Source organism: Cygnus atratus, chromosome 11 (assembly GCF_013377495.2).
Source record: "Cygnus atratus isolate AKBS03 ecotype Queensland, Australia chromosome 11, CAtr_DNAZoo_HiC_assembly, whole genome shotgun sequence".
Lineage (NCBI taxonomy): Eukaryota > Metazoa > Chordata > Aves > Anseriformes > Anatidae > Cygnus > Cygnus atratus.
Window position 1 is genome coordinate 4,496,925 of NC_066372.1, and position 23,286 is coordinate 4,520,210.

The window sequence follows — 23,286 nt, forward strand, 5'->3', positions numbered from 1 at the left end:
CTTCCATATGCACTGCCAGAAGACAGCATTTTGATGGTGGTACATTACTGTATACTGGTGCCAGCTGAAGTTTTTGGAGAAAGTAAAACCAGCGTCATATTGCAGTAATGCCATCACAAGCCTGTCATGTTCTAGCTGATGTTACTGCTTGTTTCCCTTCCCCCATCTTCCAGTTTTGGGGATCTCAGGCCCTTAGCACCAAACCATGTTCACAGGCCACAGCTCACCCCAGTGGATTCCTTTCTGCTCAGTCACTGCCGTATCTGTATATCTACAAACAGCAATCGGAAGTTGCTTTTTTTTCCCCTCTCCCATTGACCCTTTTGTTTCATGATAAAATCAAAGTATTTGTTTTTCTCACCAGACTAATACGGCTGAGACATTAACCTGAGACCTTAAAGCCAAAGTCTGTCCCCAAATGGTGCCCATGGATGATGGCTTTGAGATAGAGGGTTTTATTAGGGAAATGATTCCTCTGCAGCCTGTGGCCTTGGAGCCTCCAATTACCCTTTCACAATAAGAATACAAGGAGGGCTGTTCACATCAGCAGACTTGCTATCAACTGCGGCCCATCAACCCTGCAAGCTCACTGGGCTACCTAGTGACAACTGTTCAGTGGCTGATTAGCCCAGACTCTCCACATACTGCCTCTCTCTACCACTGCTCTATTTTCTACAAAGACTACAGAGCTCGTCATGAGAGGATGAATCTAGCTTTTTCTCAGCTCTCATCACCTGGCGTACAGCCGTGCATTTAGTAACACAACCATTTGATATCTGTGGTAACACACCTGAAGGCCTGCCTTTGCTACTTCACTACATTTCATTCCCATCAAGTATTTACACAATTAGTTCAACATTTTAGTTATAAACAGGAAAATACTATACACTGAAAGAAAATAGTCACAATTTCTATTCTTAATTATGCAATTAAAGCGTGACTTATCCTTGAAAAACTTGTTCAAAAGCAACTCCACCAGTAACCATGAAGCATGACAAAATGAGGAAATGCCAAGCATTTATATTTTTGAATCTTTAATTACATTTAGTATAAAACTTTAACCATGTTATTGTCTTGTCATAAAATATTTACTTTTCAGCAAATATTTTTATTGAGATAACATTGCCAAATGAAACTTTTACATAATAAAATGATAGTAAATCTCTTAACGAGTGTATTGGCACTGCATGAAAACATTATTTGTATTAAGAATTATGTGCCTATCAATATGACTTTTGCTTTCATTTTTCATTAAGATCATAATATTTCCCTAGACATTTTAATTCATTAGATATATTAAAAGTGAGGCATAAAACTATGCTCCCAGACCAATAAGGTTTTCAGGTGTTTTTTTCCCCATTCTGCATCAGTACATACAAAAGGTATCTGCATTTTTTTCATTAAAAATACTAAGACATTGAAAAGGCTTAATGAAATTAGAATAACCAAAATTCAGAAATTTGTTTTCACCCTGTAGACCACTACTTTTAGAAGATGAACAAAGGTTCCTGGGCAAGCTACCCTACGAGGCCCTGCTGGAGCAAGGGGGTTGGACCAGATGACCCCCACAGCTTCCTTCCAACCCCAACTATTCTATGCAATCCTGTGAAAAAAAGTTATCTTTAAAACCTGATTATTTAGTAGCAAAGCAGTTCCTGCAAAAACTGTAAGTGTCCCACAGTTTGAAAGCAAACGAAAACAACCAGCCGGGGAGAGAGGGCCCGGGGATCCCAGGAGGCCAGCCTGAGGGAGCCGCGGCCTGACCCCCTGTTGCACAAGCTCTGTCAGCTTTTCAGCTACTGTAATTCAGTTTGCTGAAAGCTTGCTGAAATAGGTGACCGGGAGGGGAGGGGAGGGGAGGGGAGGGGAGGTCTGCATGAATAACGATTCCAAAAGTCCCAAATGACTATTCACGACAGCCTTTCTAACCCTGCAGTGCTAGACCTGCAGTGCTTAGTCTGACACGCTGTTTTTAAAACTACTCGGTGTATGTCCTAGAGAAGGACAAACGATAACTGAAATTTAATAACCTGTGTTATTTTTTTTAACCTTTTTATGCATTCTAGTATTTTACCTCTACATGATTTTTGAAGGTTCTTGGGCATTGAACTCTGTTCTAAAAACTCACATGTTTACTACCTGAACACTCCAGTGAAAAAAGCTCTTTAAAAATACGGGTCTAATACTAGTACTAGTGATATGCAAGTATGACAGAATAAAGTAAAAAAAATAAAATACTATTTTAGGAAATAAAACCATCCTTCCCAAATTTGTAAAGAAACTGAAACAATCTCAATAAATGGATGACTTGGATGGCTTAGATATTTATTTTAATAAAAAAAAAAAGATACCTGTGCCCCATCATGCCTGTTTCATTAACTTAGAAATACACCGCCTATGAAGACACTCTTAATTGCCCAGCATCCCAAAACTACCTTTTTTTTTTTCCTCTCATTTACTTAGCACATAGCCTTAAGACCTTTCTTTGGATACAAAACAACTCCAATGTGACGTACTAACACACTCAAGCAATAATACATAACATTACATTTCTACATGTAAAACAATATTGGTTTACTTTTCAATAAATTAGTCAACAGCTACAATTTTGTTGGGGGTATTTGTCCTCATTTCATAAACTGTTAATAAGAATCTAACAGGTCGTGCAAGTTACAGAAATTGGCATGGACCTCGTTTCATTACCCCTGGTTTTAATCAAAAATAACAAGCTGAATGTTTTTATGCCAACAGCTTCATCCAGTTGGGTAAAAGTATGTGACAGTTCTGCAAAGGAAGACTAATGTATAAAATAAGCACACCTGCTAAGTCATCCCCCCAGAATCACATTTGGATTTGGATTTAAAATCATGTTGAAAAACCATCCTCAAGGCCCTTTTGGTTTCTTCTTTTCCTTTTAGGTATAATAAAAACATGTATATATATGAATTTTTATTTACAAATCAAAGGGAACGTAAAATTTTTTTTGAGAATTATGTAGTCTCCTATCCATGGTAGTTCAAGCTAAATAAAAACACCATTTTTTGTAATAGTTATGATAAATCAGCAAAAGTTGCAACGCAACAGATGATAACTGTAGCTAATGCTGGTGTTTGAACAGTAGATATCAAAAAGCATCCTTGTGCTAATACCTCAAGACTTTATTAGTGTAATGCACTGCCAAGATGCCCAAAATAAAACATGCCAAATTAAATCTACTGCTGATTTATTAATGTGGGCACAGGAATGTTCAGTGGCTTCAAACCAACCTATTTTGAGATACTCTGACCTTCCTGCCTGGTATAATCAGGGCCTGTCCTCCTGTGTACACAGCCGATCCTGGTGGCATCACCGGCATGAGATAACTGCTGCCGCGCTGGTGCCCTGCAAAAAGGAATGGGCTTGCCAAAGGCCTGGCTGCAGTTCAACTTATCTGGGATTTTCCCCATTAGATGGCTGCAAGAATACCTGCTGTCATGTTGGATTGAGGAGTTGCATAATCTGTCCTTAGACTGTGCTCAGCTGTAGAGCTCAGGTCACTGTACTGGGGGGGAGCCCAAGAGCAAGCAGAGCCCCCAGCAGCACTGACAGCTGGGACACTGGGAGGCAGGATACACAGGGAAATCTCTGATTCCTTGCTGAGGCAGGAGCGGTTCCCCCCTAACACTGACGTGTCCCATGGGAGCAGTCAGCTCCTCTCTCTGAAGGCAGTGGCTGGAGGTGCTTGCTTGGGGTGGGCAGAAGAGGTTCCACAGCTGGGGAGGCTCTAATGTAAAAATTGCTTTCTATATTTGCTTTAATTTCACAGGGTGCTAAATAAACACACAATAAAGGTTCCAGGACTACAGCAGCTTCCTGTTTACCCCCACGCTACTGACTCAGTGCAACAGGGAGCAGCGTTCACCCCACCTACTGGGGAGCTGACACCAGGCTTGTAAGATGCACGTGGCTTAGCCCACGAATTCCTTTTTTTATTAGCTTTCAAGTTTTGCTATCCATGTGCAGAAATCAGATTTGACTTCAGAGTGGAGTAGACTACTTGATAACACTGGTTAAGCCTTTATTGCAACCCTTCAAAATAATCCAACACTAATTTTTATTTCAGTTCTTCCAAATACAAATTCTTGTTTAATTATTACATAAATACAAGCAAGGATTCCTTTGAGCATCCCACTTCAGAAATTAGTTCCATATATCTTTTCAAAGAACTAAGTCCTACATATTCACATCAGCTTTTAACCAAAGAAGCAGGAAGAAGCAAAATCTTGGGAAAAGCCGCGTACATCAGACCTGACAAAGTTCATGCACCGTGTAGGAGACTCTTTCTCAGACGCTTCACTTTCTCAGCTGTACCTCCATACCTGGCCTGATCTGCAAAGAGCTTAGTATTTGATTTTGGCCTAAGGCTCAAAGACTGCTACACAACTATGCTGCAGCTTAGGAGCACACGCTTTCTAGAGTTCACAGGAATGCCAGTAGAAAGCACATTCCCCTGCCAGCCTGAAGATACACCAAGGTTATTAAGATCCCGTACAGAAAACTTTGCAGATCACTCCAGGTTTTCAGACATGCACATAAGGACCTTACCTAATCATTCAGGAGGCAAAAGGATATTTCTCCTGCAAAGTACATGGTGACAGCAGGAAAAGTCTAAGATACTCAAGGTAAACATACAAAAGTGGGAACTTAGTGACTGAATAATGAAAATACTTACCCGTTGCGACAATTTCCTGCACATCCTTTGGCAGGGACTGGTTTTCACTTGAACCAATAACTACGCTATGCCAAAGCAAGCAGGTCCCACTGAGTGTCTATAAATTAGAGATGCTCTCATAACCAGATCATCTTCCACATAGCCATTATTCATATGGAAACTTAACATTTGCTGTTACGCTAATTTTCTAAAATATTTCTGTTTATTCAGTCCACTCTGTGGTAAGAGCAGCTTCAGGAAGAAAGTACATAAAAACAGCAAGTAATATTTTGGTTTTATAGAATACTTAGCTTCTTTTAATACCTTGTTTTTATTTCACTGGCTTTTATTAGTGTTTTCCTAGTCAACATGAAAAGCATGCTATTCTTTGAACACTTTTCCAAATAACGCAGCCTGCTTAAGACTTCATAAGGCTGTCATATCTTCTTTCTGTCAGATCCCATGCTTTGAATTATTTACTGTAGCTTTCATTAAGCTTTTATATCTGCTCTACAGACTTTCACATTTGCATAATAATTCATAAGGCACTGAGAAAAATAAAGCTAAAAATGAATATACATGATCTCCATTGGCTAAGTGCCTCGTATCATTCTGCCAGGAAAGCTGATGTCCCAAAAAGATGGGAGCATAGAAATGCATTCAGAATACGAAGAATTCATTCTACTCCAGTGGAACACCAGGGTTAGTAGCTGAATTAAAGGAAGTATCTGGCCCCAAAATTTTTAATACAACCTTTTACAGCTAGGTGATTGGGTCTTCATGGTTATTATGTAGGTTGCAACAACGCATATGTATGATCCCAGAAATTGCAGTGTCTTCATTTTATGAACTGTGTGCAGAAGTTCACTTGGTAGGTCAAATGACAGTTCCTATTAGTCTACACCAAAGAGATCTTTTCACACAAACAGCTATTCTGCTCCCCAAGCTTTTTGTCTGTTTTTTTTTTTTTTTTCATTTGTTTCTTTCTTTTTTGGTTGGTTGGTCGGTCGGTTGTTTATTTGGGGAGGAGGGAGTGTGGGTCTTTTTAAATGCTGGAATGTTTCATGGAGATATTTAGCATTCAAATTACTGAAGCAAGAAAACTAACAGAAAGCTAGTTCAGACATCCAGCTACCTCCATAGCTATAGGCTTTTACCAGATGTGTTGACAACTGATTTCACTTCTAAACCAGCTTTCTTCATGTATCTGCTAGAGGAAACTGATACTATCAGGATGCATATTAGATTCAGTTTTGCAGATGTTGTATTGGCATAATTATGTTTTAAGCAGAGATGCCAGCCAAACAAGCTCTGAATATATTCCAGTGGGTTTTTTAATGACTTCTAAAAGCTTGTTGTTTCACAAAGTCAGTAGCTTTATCACCGATTTTGCAGAAATATGTAAAACACCAAAATTAAACATCTGTTATGACTTGTAATTCACTATCAGCATCATAAATATCTATCAGTTTCGAAGTAATTCTGTTAAAGGGAAATTGAATGGAAAGCTACTTATCAGCTTTGAAGAAAGAAATGTTGCATACCAATACAGGTAAGTTGCTCAAATTTTATTTAAAAACATCTCTGAAGTGGAGCAGTGTGATACTGCATATTCCTGTCCCCTTTATTGTTTCCATACCCATGTCTGACTCTGGCTTCCTGTCAGAAAATTATTAACATTTTCTTTGTTGAGGACACCTCATTTAACTGAAAGTTTGTTCTATTTGAACACTCAAGAACAGTGAAAAGATGTACAGCATCCAAATTGAAACCCAATCCAAATAAATTACCCCCCCCAACTGTATTGATGCAAATCTGTATTCAGCATTATTTCACATTCTACATTGTTCCCTTCTTCATCACTACCACCTGTATCCCTACCAAAATTAGTAGACATTACTGTCTTCAAAGACCTCTTTTGTATAATTTTAAAACACAATTTATCAACTACTTGTCTACATTTCTTAATGGTAAAAGAATTTGGCATCTTACCCTCAAAAGAGAAGGCTAGCTAGGTTTTATCTTAAGCATATGCTAAACTTCACAATGAAAACTCAGAACAGGTAAAATTCAAGCTAAACCACAAGTTACTTTCACTGAGGTTTCCAAATTTGAGAATTATCAAGAAAACACTTAAATTTCAGATATTAACTGTCTGAAGACCTCAGCTTGCTGGACTTAAAGTTTAATATGAATTCATGTTAAATGCCTGGGATGTACAGTGCTTTTAACTCTTGGGCTCATTCAAATTGAACACCAAATTAAAACCCACATAAACTAAACAAACCAAAAAGAAGGAAAAAGTCATTGGAAATGTAAACTAAGACCAGCTGAGTTTCACACAGTACTCAGCAGCAAAAGTCTAGTTGTAATATTGACTTTCCATCTAAGCTCAGCACTGATTCACAAGAGACAGCTGTTAGATGAGTACTCTTCCCCCCTCCCCCCAACCTTCACACAACCTAGACATGAGATAAATGCTCGTTACCAATATCCTTTTTATTTGCTTTTAGCTTTTTAGCTGTCTCAATTCATTACACTCTGTTGAAGCCTTTTAAAGAAAGCTTTACGTTTTTCTACATTAAGTATTTAAGTCAAGATTTGTGGCCTTTTAAAATAAAGTTCTTGCTTAAAAAACAAGTTGTACTGAGGTAGTTTTTGCTCTAAGTTTGTGTGTCAGCTTGCTAAATATATTCCTCCCGACCCCACGAGGACCAGAGGACTGGCTTAGGTCTTTCAGCTGTGACATAAATGCTGCCTTTGACTCTACCTTGCTGAAAACAAATACCTTTTAAAGTGGTGTGCTAAGAATTTGACCCAAATACAACACCAGTAGCTGTAGTAGTAAGAGTGCATTCTGCCACATATACCTCAGCTGTGCATGTGCACCATCATCATGCAAGTAAGGCATGCAGATGGACAGGGAGAGCTATTTGGTTACTAGGTATCCATTAAACATAAGTGATTTCCACTTACCCTGCATGGCTCTATCATGAACTTTGACAAACCTTTCCACTGTATTTCTCCTTTCCACACCAGTTTCTTTTTACTCCTCACACCTGACATAGAAACACTTGGACACAAATTGAACCGAGAAACAAAGGAGAAAGAATACTAAGTGTTGGAGAGCATCCCAGAAGCAATACCTAAAAGAAACTTCTTAAGAAATATAGACACTTTTCTACAGACTCCCCTGATGCTGACTTTAAGGGTTCAGCGTGCTCTATTAGCCTGTGAATAATACCAAACCTGCAGATCCATTGTCAGGGCTTCAGTCACTGGAATGCACGAAGAGCTTTACTCCATCTTCAGACTGTCAAAGAACAACCTCTAACTCTGCCACTACACAGTTGCCTGGTTTTGACCCTTTCTCTCTGTGAGTGCCTGAGCTGACCTTTGGTTTGCGAAGCAGATGTCCATAGCACATCTGGTTCTTGAGAAGGGTTCCGGTGAACAGGCAGCTCCAAGCCCTGGTTAAGAAACAGACTACTGTTTCTGCTACTTCAGAAAGTTAAGATAGAGCAACAGAGACGCTGCAGTTGACTGCAGACCACAACTACTGCCTGTTCTCTACTACTGCATATTTGGTGTTTTCCCTAAATTCCACAATAATATTACTATCTAAGATTCTTACGACAATCCAGAATTTAATTCAATGTCATGAACTTTTGGAGCACTGACCTATGATGTCTGAAAACACACGAGAAGATGCCAAGGCACTGATGGAGTACATGCTTCTACATTTATAAGTCTACGTCCATAAAATTCTGTTTTCTTCCTTTGAAAAAAAATCTGGTTATGAGATTGCTAACAAGGGGTTCCCTTTAACTTCAAGCGTGATTTCTTCCTCTGTCTAATCACAAACATTTCCTTGTGACCACTGTCAGACACTGGATTTAGTAACTATTTTACAAAAAAAGCAAGCTATTCCTTGATACTATGCTAACCATCACTTTAGTGCAGTCTGAAGAAGTCAGTGCTCAGAAAGTTTCCTAAGGACAGAGACAGACACCCCTATAACTGAAGTCTCTATAAATAAACCTAACAAAAACACTCCAGCATAGCTCGTTTTGGAGTGAGGCTGCTTGTACTTGGTGATAGCATCCACACAACCCTGAAAATAAAGAAAAGGACCCTTAAAAAAAAAAAAAGACTGGAAACAAAATGTGTCAGAACATTTGTCCATGGAATAAAAACAAGCTAGAAAGGGAGGAAGATTTGGAGGGCCCTCATAACACAGTGCTAGGGCTACATATAGTGCCAGTCTTCACATAAACACATTTTGCCAAGACATTTTGAATTTAAATGTTATTAACCAGAAGTGAATAAAGGAAGGTGGTAAATTTTGTTTTGTTTTTTTAAACAGTTGCTTGAGGTTCTTTTTGGTGCCATAAACAGTGTGTAAACAAACTAACATAAATTATGCAACAGCTAAAGTACTGAAGCTCATTGAGGCTTCTGAAGAAACAAATTTTCTAATTATGTACACATAATTAAAAAAGAACAAACAACCATGAAACATCCAGGTATTTGTAACAACTTGTCAACTCATTTTGCTACTTAGTTTTTTTTTTTTTTTAAACTTAAAGAAAACTATCCTCACCTTGCTTACAAGAAAAATATTCAGGCGAATTATGAATGTTTGCCCCTGAAGGACTGGAAGAAAAGACAATTCTGAAGTACCCTATCCATTTTTATAGGCACTACCCTCCCAAAGGAAAATAAAGGGAGGACCTCATCCACAAGTCATAAGGTTTCATCCACGTGTGCACATTTCAGAGAACTAGCTAAAAACTGAAGTTACAGATTCCATTTAATCTATTACTCTAAAGTGAAAGTCATTTTGTTGATCATAGAATTGGATCTTCAAATATCCTCCATGGTAAACCTTTCATGCGTATACACTTTCTTTTTTTTTAAATAAGCAAGGCTATAAAGGCTGTAACTACAGCAACTGAACAATTTTTTTTTTTTATTTTACTATTATAAGAACATAGCTTTTAGTATTTCAGACTCACTACATTGTTAATACATTCACAATTAAGGAAAACCTATGCTTTTTTTTGTTGTTGTTCAGATTTTTCAGTATAAAAAGACAAGCTAGCACAAAGTGTTCTTCAGTATAATTTCTAGACTGTTGTATTGTAAATGATAAAATGAATCTTCTGTAGGTCATGTCGCATTTAAATGCAGTAATGCGTATCTAAAACCTGTGTGCACTGGAATGCCCCATTTAGTTAAGTTCTGAACTATGTAGATGAACAACTCACTTCACAATTCCCTATTAAGTGTTTCATACATGGTACTATTAAATCTCATTATCATTTCCAATGTCTATTGATTTCACTTTATTTAATTAAAGAAATGCTGGGTTTTAAACACCGTATCTCCTCATTACTGTAGCTGTACACTAGGAGTGAATTTGGGCAAGAGTATACAGCTCACAGCCACTCTGCCATCTCCCACTACTGTTAACACTACTGGACACAGGCATGTGGTCATATGGAGAGGGCCATATGCCCCCACTGAGGTCACTTGAGGGTAGCATGCTATCCTGTCGCAGGACTTAAAGCACATAATAGAAAAGGTAAAGGTATGAGCTATGGAACACATCAACTGCTCCAGCAAATAAGCTGGGATTTGAAGCTGTAAGTGTGATCATTTGGTGACATCGGTTTGGGATTCACATGCTCACTCACATGCTGATGCCATTACATGATTTGGTCTATTTGAAGTATAACACTTGAGGAAAAGCTTGTTTTCTGCAAGGTTCCTTTACACGCACAGTTCTCTGTGTCCTCTATGAAGCAATAGAGGAAAAATACACTGTACATCAGGCACATGATCTTTAACCAACACAGCCCTCCTCTGCCTGTGCATTTTTCTTTCTCCAACAAAATGTCATGTTTGTTCATATTAAGTATGAAGTATGCTGTGCAGCTAAGCATGCCTCATCCAATTAATGAAAGCACTACTTAAAATCTGTAGATTAAAGAAGTAAACCATTAGATACACAGATGTGCTTCTGCATACTCCTTGCGCAATGTCTGACTGCCAGAATTATTTTATTTCCACCAATTCACAGTACAAAAGTACAGGAGACAGCCTGCAGCTATCTTGCTTTGGAGTTTGCTCCTGTCAAATCTTGTAATGTTCAGCAAGGCTTGGTTTACCTAGCATTTGCATGGGAGAGCATCAGGTGAAGCCCAGGATTTTACAGAGAGCTGCACCAGTAATTTAGTCATGGATGAGTCAGAAATGGCCCACTGGAGGTGCAGAAGGACCATCAAAGGGGAAAAGATCTTTCAAATAAATTGTTAAAGAGGTTTAAATTATTTGCAGTGATTAAAGGTGCAATTGAACATTTTGCAAGAAAAGATTTGTTTGCTCTGGAGTCCAGCCCTAAAGTAGTTGTATTGCTTTTAGATGCTGCATTTCCAGCAGCTTGAAAAAGACATCGTGCATTTTAAGTTGTACAGTAATAGCCTTTTTGTGCTAGCATTATGGAAGGTTTTCCCATATCATCTGTTAACAAACAATTGTGATCTGTGGTGTACAGGCAATATCTAATATCAACTACTCCATAGATTCCTATATTAGAGATCTTATCAGTGGTGTTTTGTCAATTTAGTGCTAGCACAGGACAAAGTAAGTGTTTTCATTTTAATCTACTGTAAAGACATTTCAGAATGAAGGCAGAAGTAATAATAGGACCTATTCATACAGCCAGCTTTGTGAATGGATACAATTGTACATCCATTTTCACCTCCACCACTTTATTGCAAACTACAAAATAAAACTTTGCCTTTATACCATGTGTTTTATTGTAAGTGTTCCTTTAGTATGCACTATATAGAAACCTTTTTAAAAGGAAACAGAAAAAAGCTCCAGTGTTTACACACACCATTTACGAACTATTGACTGAGTAAGGTTAAACCTGTTTGGAACTACTAGTAAAGGTGTAACTTACACATCGCATTATATACAATTACAGATAACATTTAAGACAAATCCAAAAATCACACAAAGCCTGTAATAAAGTGGGACGTGTCCTGTGGGATTTGCAACAGAACACAGGAAGATGTGCGTAAAGGCTTGCTAAAAGTAAAAGATGTGAAAGGGAAAGTTGTGGAAGACAAATCAGAGAAGTCAAGGAATTAGCATTATGACCACACATTCAGGCTGAGTATTTTAAGGTCATACGGCTGATCAATAGGAGAGAGGACAAGCACAAGTTTCCTACATGAGGTTAGAATTACAGATGTTAGACTAAACCAGTTCCATCAGCAACACTGAAGGCCCATAAACAGATGAAAAGAGTATTAAGGTGGCACCGAAGGAGCAGAACTTCACAATGGGGCTGGACACAGTTTACCTGGATTAAACTAGGCTCCCACCATCTCTCTAGCCCAGACCGTTTTGCCATTCCCTCTTACATTTAATCCCATTATTCCCTTTCTTATTTGAGAAGGGAGGGTCTGCCACTCAGACTACTGCAGACCAAGTCATACCTCCCGTGACAGAAGGCACAGTGTGGTTTGGATACACCGTCTGTCAGAACCAGCATAGGACTCCAGTCCTCTCACGCGCTGCAGATTATTTAAGGTCCTAAAAGCTCCACAGCACAGAGGCTGTGGCAGCCATTAGGAATATGCCCCCTAGCTATATTCCCTAGGAATTATTAGAACAGCACCAGAACAAAACAACATCCAGAGAAGCAGTGATCACAGCTCTGGTACTTCACAGTAAGGTTCTTGCACATCATCACACTAGACTGGAAGACAGGAACAGGAATTAAGAAAAATGGTATATTTCATTACAGCTGCAATAGAAAACAGAAAGTACTCTCCCCCACCTACCAGTTCTGATATTCTGTTAAGACTTGTCTTAACTGACCTAAAGAAGCCTTTTACTCAGCTTTAGGTCTTGAGTATAATCCCAAATTGTCAAAAATACCAATTAAAAATTAATGACTAAGCTTCTAATCAAGATATCATGCCAAGAAAGTAAATGGGTTCATTTAAGTGAGCTAGATTTCCAGCCCTGCACCCCCAACAAATTTCTATTGGCCTAAACTAAATGCAAAACAAGCCCTAAAAGGACACATTTAGCGACAGAACTTTAAAAAAAACACATTCTTCATTGTTCGCCATATCCTGTTACCAGCTTGAACATAATTTTAGCTACTGAATTGATGCTTTTTTGTTTTGGTAATCAGATGATATTAGCTTCCCCTTTGTTTTTTCTTTTCCTGTGTGTACACCTGCACTTTGAGAGCACAGCAACAGGATTAGTGGTTTATAGTTAGCATGCTACTCTGCATCTGTATAGAGCACAATGACAAAACATTTTCAAAGACCTGGAGAGGGGTGTGTGTGGGAGAAATAAGTTGTTCTAACTTTAAGATCTAACTGTGGTCCTCATGTAAAATTATTATGAAATCAAACTGGATATCCTCCCTCCCAAAAGACTGACCACTTCAAATGCAAAACTCATGACCTTGGCTACCTGACAAGAGGGAGTTAACACCCCAGTTCCTGACTCTGTGGCTACATTTTGAAGAGTAGGTGAGGAAGATGAGCTCTCCAAATTCGTAAGCAGATTCTAGAAGAGTAGAAAGTTACCATTAGTATTTTTAATTGAAGTCTTTTCCACCACACTAAATTACCAGCTATTTAACTGCTCCTGAGTATCAGGGATCCAGTACAAACCGTAACAGGCAGGGTGCAATCAAGCTGATATAAGCAGTTCAACTTGATTTGTCCCTTACAGTCCCAGGTTGGACTCTAGCCAGATTAAAAAATCGATTTATAGACACCAGGAAGAGCAGCTATTGATAGGTGTTCTGCAGGGCTTAAGGAACCTCATGTTTCTTTGGGGAGCCATGCAGTTTTTGCCTGTTTCCCTATACGGGCAGAGACTGGCAACCCCTGTATTTGCTTGTAAAAAAAAAAAAAAAAAAAAAAACATCCTAGGAGAAGAAAAAGCCTGCCAAGATACTGTCAAGGAGGAGGCTATGAAGAGGATAACAGAACTGAGAAGTTAGTGGGCAGAGAACTCCAGCTACTGAAAGCTCTCAAACCCTCAAAACAAAAGAGGCAAGAATCCTGCATCAGAGCTGCCAACAGCTTCAGTTGCTTACTAAGTGCCTATTAGCTACCTAAGCAGTAAAGCATTCACACATGTTTTGATGAACAGGACTAGTGGTAATTAAATCCATGCAGAAAAATATCATAAGTTTCTTTCTTCAATAACAATTTGTGTGATCTAACTGGAAAAAACAGTAGTATCAGCCTGCAGTTGTTGCTGTTATTTAACCTCCAGGCAGAAGGGTTACTCAACCAGAGCAGTGAGTAAAGACTACACACTACTTCAGTGTTCAAGCTACACAGACTCAGCACACAGAAATCATCCCGTACAGTAGCAGGGTATGCCTGCTAACTCCTTGTTCAATTTTAAATATATTCTGGTCTAAGGACAGAAAAGACTGAAAGAGTCAAGCTACCTAATGACCTGATGTACAAAAATGCCTCCGCCTGTATCATTAAATTATCTGAACAAAAGAAAACCAGGTTTCAGTAGGTGAACACTCTCGAGGTGTGTCAGACTAAATAGCTATCTATGATTAATTCATTAATTGTGGTAACATGCTTCTCTATCACATACAGGCTACCACCTCCAGATTCATCAGATCACCCTTAGTGACTGAAGAAGGTTTATGAGGTATCTGCCTATACACCCAAAGGTACAAGCTGTACTGTCAGCACTGCCCACATATACTTGCTTCAGCATTTGCTTTCTTTCACATAGTTAAGATTGTTTTCAGAATAAACAGCGCTAAAATTCCTTTCCACAAAAGAAATTTTGAGGACTGACAAAGAGTTAGGATAAGTTTATAGACTTATCCTATGTCACTGAGACAGGGCTCATTTTGAGAGCTTTGTATTGTGTACTGCTTTTCTGGGTGGGTTTCAGACATTCCTTCCTTATCCAGAACTGGTCATTTTTAGTTCTCTCAAGAATGTATCCATAACAGTTTAATTTTGGTTAGTCTGACGCATGCAGCTGAATTTTAGTCAGTCTGAGTTTAAGTACCGATTGTAACACTTAACAAGAGCAGGTCAAGCTCAGGACTCCTAAACTAAAAATCAAAGTATGCTGTCACAGAATTAATTGGTATTTTTACAAATGAGTTACATGGGAGCAGGTAAAGCAGCCCGTGATGGCAGCAGGAAGCAGGGAGTATGTGTCTAGTGATTAAAATGTTCTTCTGAAATACAATGTATTTGCTTTGTTCTATTTTATTTTTAATTAGTGCCTGATTAAGAAACCAGGTTTAGGACTTGAGTTCCCCCCAGCCCCAGATCTGTACTTGGAATACAGCAGATAACATGAACCCATCCAAGTACACATCAAGAAAAAAAAAAAAAAGGAGTAAGTTAGGAGATGTAGCTGACATTTATCTTCTATTTATTCTTTCCTCTTCCACCATCAGTAGTTAAAAGCTGAACATTTATTTCACTGTATTTTATAACATCCACTAATTCCAATGCTATTTAATATAATCTTAAATATATCCCTATTAATGCCTAATACTAAGACAAACTCCCTGGTAGAACAAGGGCTTGTAACTATGTAAACACAAGCTTTTATTGTTGCAAAAGATGCAAACATTTATCTTAATCCACTTCACTCTACTAGTGATACCTGACTGCTTAGCATCAGCGTAACTCCCTGTAGAGAACTGCCCTGTATGCAACTACAAGGAAAATAAGCCTGATACGACCTTGTCAAGATCAACCCATGGTTGTCACTGAAGGGCTGGATTTTTCAGAAACACTGTATCATCCATTTCTCAATGGAAGAAGGATATTCATTTTGTCTAGGGTGATACCAAATATGGGAATAAGCACTCACTGCTCATTTCCTCTCAAGCGTTCCTAGAATGAACCAAGAATAAAAACACAAAGTAAGCTACAGGAAGAAACCACTGCTGGTCATCAACTTTTTCTGCAAATTGAGATCGGGTCTCTGTGGGCTGGGCGTGCTGGTATTTCAGGCATTAAAAGCCCTGGAATCAGAAATCATATTTACCACTATAAAAGCTTTAAAGAGTAGTACTCATGGGAATAGCTCTAAGACTTCTGGAAAAGTCAGCTGGGTAACTGATGCTACAAATTGGTAAAGTAAATACTCCTTTCAGTATCAAAACTGTCAGTTAACAGTAGTACTATCTACATGAAATAATCAATCCATTCTGTACTGTTGTGCGCCGCTTAAGTTTAACCACTTGCAATAGGTTCAAGTACTTTGTTCAACTAACGTCTTCCTGAGACTGATGCCAAGGCCAGCGAGGACTGTGCTGAGCTCTGTCAGAGTGCACATTCCTGTGTGTTTGACAGCAGCCTCGAGCTAGAGCCAACGAACCTTTGTTATTGTATGTACATTTTTTTTAAGCCATAACTATTGCAATTGTATCACATTTTAATTTCATTATCTGGCAAGCATCATATATGCTGATTTAATTGCTATTTAAAGCAAAGACCAAACTGGGCAAATTTTCTCCAGTACGTTGGATCTAGTTCTTTGTCATACAGATGTAAATGCTTACACAGTGCTGTAAGACAAGAGTGACAGTTACAGACAAATATCTACAAGCAGTTTAAGACACCAGACTAACATTTTAGTTCCTAGAAGCAGTCATCTGACTTCAAGAGACCCAACATACACCCTGAGTTTCACATATTGGATACTCAAGCACTGTCAGGTCTTTTTTCGCTTGGGTAGGTAGGTATGCTCCTCATTTGATTTGCTCTGCTGAAGACCCATCCCTATCCTCTCATCTGAAAGCAATCACATCTTGACCTCTGTGGTTGCAACCCAATGCCCAGATGAAGACAAGTGCAACATGGCCCAAAAGCAAAAGCAGTGGCCTCTGTTACAACGAAGTCACCTTGCCTCCCCCCTCTTCCCCCTCCCCATACAACCCTGCTTTAAATGGAAGTCAAGTTTTCGATTGTTAAAGGCTAAATCCTGAATGAGACCTCCATAGAAATATGCAATGTCACACCAGAACCTCCATTTGACACAAGTAACACTTGAGTTCATTTCTCTTCTTCACAGCCATGTCAAGCCTAATTCAGGCTTAAAAAACAATACAGCCACACAACCCACAACAAATAGCACAGTCTATGGAAGTTATTGCAAATACAACTTGGAGAGTCAAGACTATTTGCTGATACTCCATTCACATGAATAGGATCACCAACAGAACAGGACATGGATCCTTATGGTGTCCTGAGGCCGTTTCTGCAGGGACTTTGCCTTCAACCACTGCAAGCAGAACTTAACACCGACCATCAAATATGAACCCTGAGGTGTTCTGCTGCTTAGCTGGAAAAAAAAACATTGGTTTCTCCTCACACAAACACTGTGCACTAATGCCACCCCCAACCGCTGCAACTAGCATAGGCAGGCTCTAAGCATCTGTAATTAGGAGCTCTCGGGCACCTCAGGAAGGGGGAAGAGATGCCTCGCAGAGCCAACGGCCATTGCAGAGCGAGTGAAGGGCTAACAACATGGAGGCCATTCAGGATAGACTTTGACCCAATTTATGTACTTCTAGCACTTTTGCCACAAGCATCTCAGCAGGTTTAAGGAACTACTACATCGCAGCGGGCCTGTGCTACCCCCTCCCCACCCAGGCCAGTCAGCTACAAGAAGTCACCTTACTGCAGCCTGTTCAAGTTGTGCAGGTAGCACATAGAACAGCAAGGAGCCAAACTGCCCTACCCTAACAAGTTATTTTGACTTTTCCACTGCAAAGACCAGAATGGTTTTGTAGGAATCTTTGGTTTGCTGAATCTAGTAATTATTGACCAATATAGCAGTTTCCAGTGCATATTTAAAGTTGAGGGGAAACACTGAAAAAGGCTTTGGGAACTACCAACAAAACAGTATCAGGTCCTAGAAACACAACTGTGCATAAGGTCTAGTTTTTAAGGAGAGAGTGCGGGGCTGGAAATCTAGCTGAAGTAGTTCTGTACTTAGTGGAACTACGTTTGCTTTCTAATTGGTAAAGTCAAATATCTGTTCTCATGAATTAAAACAATTCAGGAACAAAAATTTACACAACAGTTGCAGCAGGATATTATATGGTCTGTAGCATAGAAGCTATATGTAACGAAATCATATACATCAGTTTCCACACTATCCAAAATTTTAATTCAAATTATGGCAGAAAATATCAGAAGTTTCTTGACAAGAATACTGTATCTAGTCTATAACTTACTTCCATAAAAACTGTAGTATCAAAAATCAAAGATTACAGAACAAAAAATGATACAATAATCTAATACAATGATAGAGTCCTGTGATTAATTAGTTTGTTCCCTAGACAATCTAGTTCTATCACTAGCTCCTGCAAAAACATCAGATTTCCTGATCCATATTTAGGAGGCAATTTACAAGTGCCAAAAACAAGATAGAAAGAGAGCCAATTAAACATGAATTTTTGCAATTATTAGATAGTGTAGAACTATTTCATAATTCAGACTGTGTAGACTGCTAGTACCTCTGCTCAAAAAGCGAGAATGCATTGCTTTGTAGCTTTATATCCTTTCTGGAACGAATCTCATCCAATTTGAAACCGCCCACTTAAGTATACCTATACTGGAAAGGTGACTCCTCAAACACTTATTTGCATATTTGCCCTTTCTTTAGATATATATGGAATACAACCAGGGTGCAGTATAGGAAAACAGATTCTTTCACAACGTGCAAACAGACAAATAAAATTCTTCTCATACTTAAAGAAAACACAAGTACTCCGACCATGCACTCGTCTTTGAGTACCATGAAATGTCCATCAAGATTAGGTTTAATAAAAGAGTACTCCTTCAATGCAGCTTAAGAACACTGCTTTCTCTTAGCAAATGAAGTATATCAGTATATCACCAAAACATCTGCAATCACTATTCCAAAAACTGAGCAATCAAAAGGCATTCAGTGCACGTTGGAGAACTACAACAGCTCAAAAACTAATTAACAAAATTATGTAAATACACAAATATTCACAATATATAGGACAACCTTTTATCCTTGGACTCTTCCTACCAACCCACCTCACACAGAGTACTTTCATACCAAAAGAGCTATCAGTGCAGAGGGATTGCAACCTGATGGACTTGGTAGCATTACTTGTTATAAAAAATAAAAATGAACTTTGTATTAGCGTATTTCTCTAGAATTAGGAGTAACAAAGGGTTAAGGGTTAACTGCAAAAGCAAATTTGGAAGCACTTCAGCATTGTACAGACTTGTATCCTTCAAGACAGGAAAAAAAAAAAGATGAGAAATTCTTGACTACCACTTGGCAATGCAAATGTATTACTGACAAAGAGCCCCAATTTCCATCTTCCGTATTTATGTTATTAGCAATATACAACTCAAAGCACAGGAGAAGATATAAATCAGTACAAAAATAACAGCAAGAAATGGTAAACTGCCTAGAATGTAAAGCCTCACAAATGCTGTGGAATGTCAGATTGAAAACAGAAAACCGTCCTAGGTGCTGGATCAAACATCTGGCAGCATGTTATTTCATAAGACATGAGCATGAAAGATTTAAAATCCTGAGCGTTAAGAACATTTGCCAGAGCGTAGATGCCATAGTTTATAAGTGATATCAGGCTGCACTGTTCAGACTTGAACATTTCTTCAACACTTAAATTAGACAAGGCTAACAGAGAACTGGTTGCAGACTCACACTCAGCTGACAAAGGTGATTCAGTGAGTGGTTCTGAGCTGGCAAAGAAAAAAATCCTCACACTTCCTGCTCAGGAACAAGTGCAGCCAGTCACTACAAAACTGCTAGCCCTGTCTGAAGAGTGCCAAAAAACTTTATTTAGACTTCAGACTGCTGAACAAAGCATCAAAATAGCTTTCAGAATCACATGTTTTTGTTTGAAGTACTTATGTTCATTTTCTTTGCTGAAGTCAGCTAAATAAATATATAGCTATCTCCCACCCCGGGGGGTGTGCTGTCACCTTTTGCATTGCTCCCCTGACAGACAGAAGCAGCTTTCACCATTTCTGGCAGCTGAAGAATCACCCAGCTGACAAGAAAGCAGAGTACCGACCCTTTTACAGTCCTTTCTACACTTCCAGAAGCATGGAGCACGCTGAAGATCTGCTAACTGCTGTACTTAGCTTTAACGTTCATTTAGTTGTTGAAATTTGTTTAATTATGTTAGCAGGCAATTCCTCAGACTAGCATAGTTCCTCTTAAGTACGCCTTCCAGTAAGCATCACTGCTACTGAGGCTGGGAACCCCTGACTCTTGCTCCAACCACCAACACACACTGTCAGCACCAACCTTGTCAGCTCTCCCCTGGCTTTGTTCAAAAGAACATTCGTAGTTTCAAGTAAAAGCTTTTAAACAAGTGGACAGTTTATGAACTCAACCCACCGATGGTTTTAATGGCAATTAAATGCCTCTGTCTTTGTAAATGGATACTTGACCACACCCCTTGCTAGGCTATTTACATTAATCCTGAGCTTAGATGTAGCTGCTGTTGTACATGGAGCAGTAACTCCCTGGCTACGCGCACATCTGGATGAGGTGTATTTTGTTACACAGGCTAATAACACCGGTGAGGTTCAGCATGTAGAAATGCGTTACCGCAGGTAAGAAACCTCTTTCCACCTGTAGCAATAGCTTAGAGAAGCAGAGCGGAGGGATTCCCCGCCCTGCCAGGACATGACTGCACACCTGGTCTCCCCAAGGGTATTTGCATTTTCAAAGAGGTCGGGGGTAGGAGAAGAGGAGGAAGTCAGTAGGTGCAGGACAGGAGAGCTGGAAGATGAGGGTGAGTCAGGAGGTGAGCAACAGCTGCACTTCCTGGGCAGGTCAGCCATCGGGAGCCCAGAAGACAACAGAAGGGAGCAGGAGCAGGACGGACTGAGAGGAGCCCAGGGAGGCATGACTGAAGGCACGCAGCTCCTCGCGGCCCAGCCCCCTGGAGCACAGGAGGCTGGGGAGCTTGCACAAGGGTCCCAACGATTAGGTGAGGTCAAGGCCTAAACAACTCATCTGTGTAAGAGACTTGGTTCAGATCTTAAGATAAGGAGAAAATTCTTGTTTACTCCCGTGTTTCTCAGATATTTACGAATACCTTTATGCCCATATAGTAAAAACAATTGAAGCCAAACAACCTACAACAGCTAACAGAGCCTTTTGGTTGCAGAAATGACTGAGCAGCCCACATATCTATAATACTTCTCCATTCCCAAGCAGTAAAAGACACTTCCACAGGGGTAATAACAATGCTGGTTATTTGCTTGTGACTAGCATCAGTCTGCCACGGAACTGTTCTGACAACAGGATAGTGGGGAAGTGACTGACGTCCAACAGATTAAAAAAAAGTCTAAGAGAAACTTTACATGATTTTCCCCACAGGGCTTTTAGCCTTCCATGCTGATGTAAACCCCTGTTGCATATATTCAAGATAAGACTTTGATTAGATAGTACAAAGCAGCTTCATTCAGAAAGCTAACAATAGCACAAGCCAACGCTTTCTTGCCAAAGCCTGTGGATGATTTCTGTTTGCAGAGGGACTGGCCTATTTTTCAAACAGTTTTGTAAAACAAACATACTCACTCTTCACAGTTCTGAGAACTGCTGCTTTGATTTTCTCCCTCTAGTTCTGAGCTGTTAACTCCCAGAACAACCGTTTTAATTAGGTACAAAATCCCCTTTAGCAGAGCTCTTAATACTTCCCAGTAGCAGCACACCATCTAGATCTACAGTCCGGGTTCAAAAAAAAAAAAAGCAGACTGATTTGTCATTTATAAGCCATGTGTTGCAGCAGCAACCAGAACCAAGGGGTAAGCAAAAAATCTGACAACTAATAAGCTGACACAGTAAGCCAGGTCACAGGCTCGTCTCACCAGCAGAACTATAGCAATTTATGTCAGAACCCTTGAAATTAACCCCAGTAACATCATGCCTAGGGTTACCCAAGGTCCTTGGCAAAGCAACTACAAGAACCAGCAACTTTGCAAGCAAGATTACCTTTTACCTTTCTCTTCCCTTCCTCATCAGAAGCAACAACTGAAACTAATTAGGTTTTACTGCTATAAAGGATTCTTTTGTAGCTCCAAAGATGTTTATTTACATGTTCATTATATATACACTAGTAATACATGCATACTGTATTAAATGCCAAACCTAAACATGCAGGCATTTCTGATTCCTTATACCGACATTGTGAGTAGAAAAATACAAAAAACTTCATTCTGAGCTGTAACTCGGATAAGGCGGTGCATGATCTTTTAGATCAATGTCATTTTTACACCATCTTTTAACTCCTAGAAGCTGGGAAGAAATCAAATTGGTATTGCTGAAAGAAAATAAATATTTAAAGTCATTACAAGAGTAGCTGAGAAAATTCTCTGAAGAGATATGCAACTACTTAATGTTTCAAGTAAGACAACATACTTCAAGATGAGGTTATTGCTAAGATTTTACTGAGAACTTTTTGGGAGCTGATGAATTCAGCTTGACAACCTTTCACTGGCCAACTGTCACAACAGCTCTGAAAAGATTGTTTCAACTTTCCCCTCACTCATATGCAGCAATGTTTAAAGACTAGGCAGTAAGACAAGGGCAAGTTACCTCGTACTTCAAGTTAAAAGAAGTGGCTCTAAGGAGCTTAGTTACAAAGTACTAACGGCATTCTCAACCCATTTCCTTAACTATAAGGTAGTTATGCATGGACAGGGAAAAAAAAAGTAATTCTGGAAAGTAAGAGACTTATGAGGAAAATGTTTAGGATGTACGTACATATACAGTTACATGTTCAGTTTTTAATCAGCTGCAAAAGCTGCATTTGGGCAATGTTCCACCTACATTAATGTTGTCTGAAAAGTGCTCTAACATCCACAATATATCCATAAACCGTTCCAAAGGTCTAGACTAGAAAGAGGCAGAGAAAAGCATGCACTCGATGTAAACCCAAACAAAACACATCACGTATGAATCACCAGTTTTGCTATTGAACATGCTGCTGTGTTACTATATTTTACGTATCTCCCAGACAGGAACACCATATAGCTGGAAGATTTTTCCACGAATGCACCTCTAGTCATAATGCAAAGCACATGCTGTTACTGTCTCTACTATTCCACTTTTGGCAGGGAGCAAGGTTTGAGCTTATGCTACTGTCTGCAGCACCAGACAGAAAAGCACCCTTCTAACATAGAAGCATCGGTGTCTTGCCTGTAAATTTCTTACAGGAAGGTGGCTTAAGACAGTATAAGGTCCCAGTTAACATCACACAAGCTCTTTAGGACCAAATCCTAGAGCCTAGCAAGTCCACACAATGTAATTGAGTCATTTTCATTTCTGCAGACTTTCATGAGCACTACACGTAACCAAGACATCCCCAACATATTGCTGGATTGAACTATAAACATCCAACCTCTACTCACATCAAGCTATGTTGAACTTCTGTACAGAGAAACTTTTTTTTTTTTTTTTAAATCAACCATTTCTCCTTCCACCTTTGTTGAAGAGGTGGAAACAGGAAGCCACCG

General features: G+C 39.3%; 1 protein-coding gene across 3 annotated transcripts in view; it reads right to left on the reverse strand.

Moving 5' to 3' along the window:
* Positions 1 to 23,286, reverse strand: part of MYO1E (myosin IE) — a 92,065-nt gene that overhangs the window by 62,926 nt on the left and 5,853 nt on the right. The window contains exon 1 of one of the 3 annotated variants that reach the window (XM_035554251.2): positions 18,814 to 18,848. The exons of the other annotated variants lie outside the window; for them this stretch is intronic. Within the exon in view, the coding sequence (XP_035410144.1) occupies positions 18,814 to 18,833 (20 nt within the window). The 5' untranslated portion in view covers positions 18,834 to 18,848. Of the gene's footprint in view, positions 1 to 18,813; positions 18,849 to 23,286 lie in introns of those variants that run through there. 3 annotated transcript variants of the gene reach the window in all.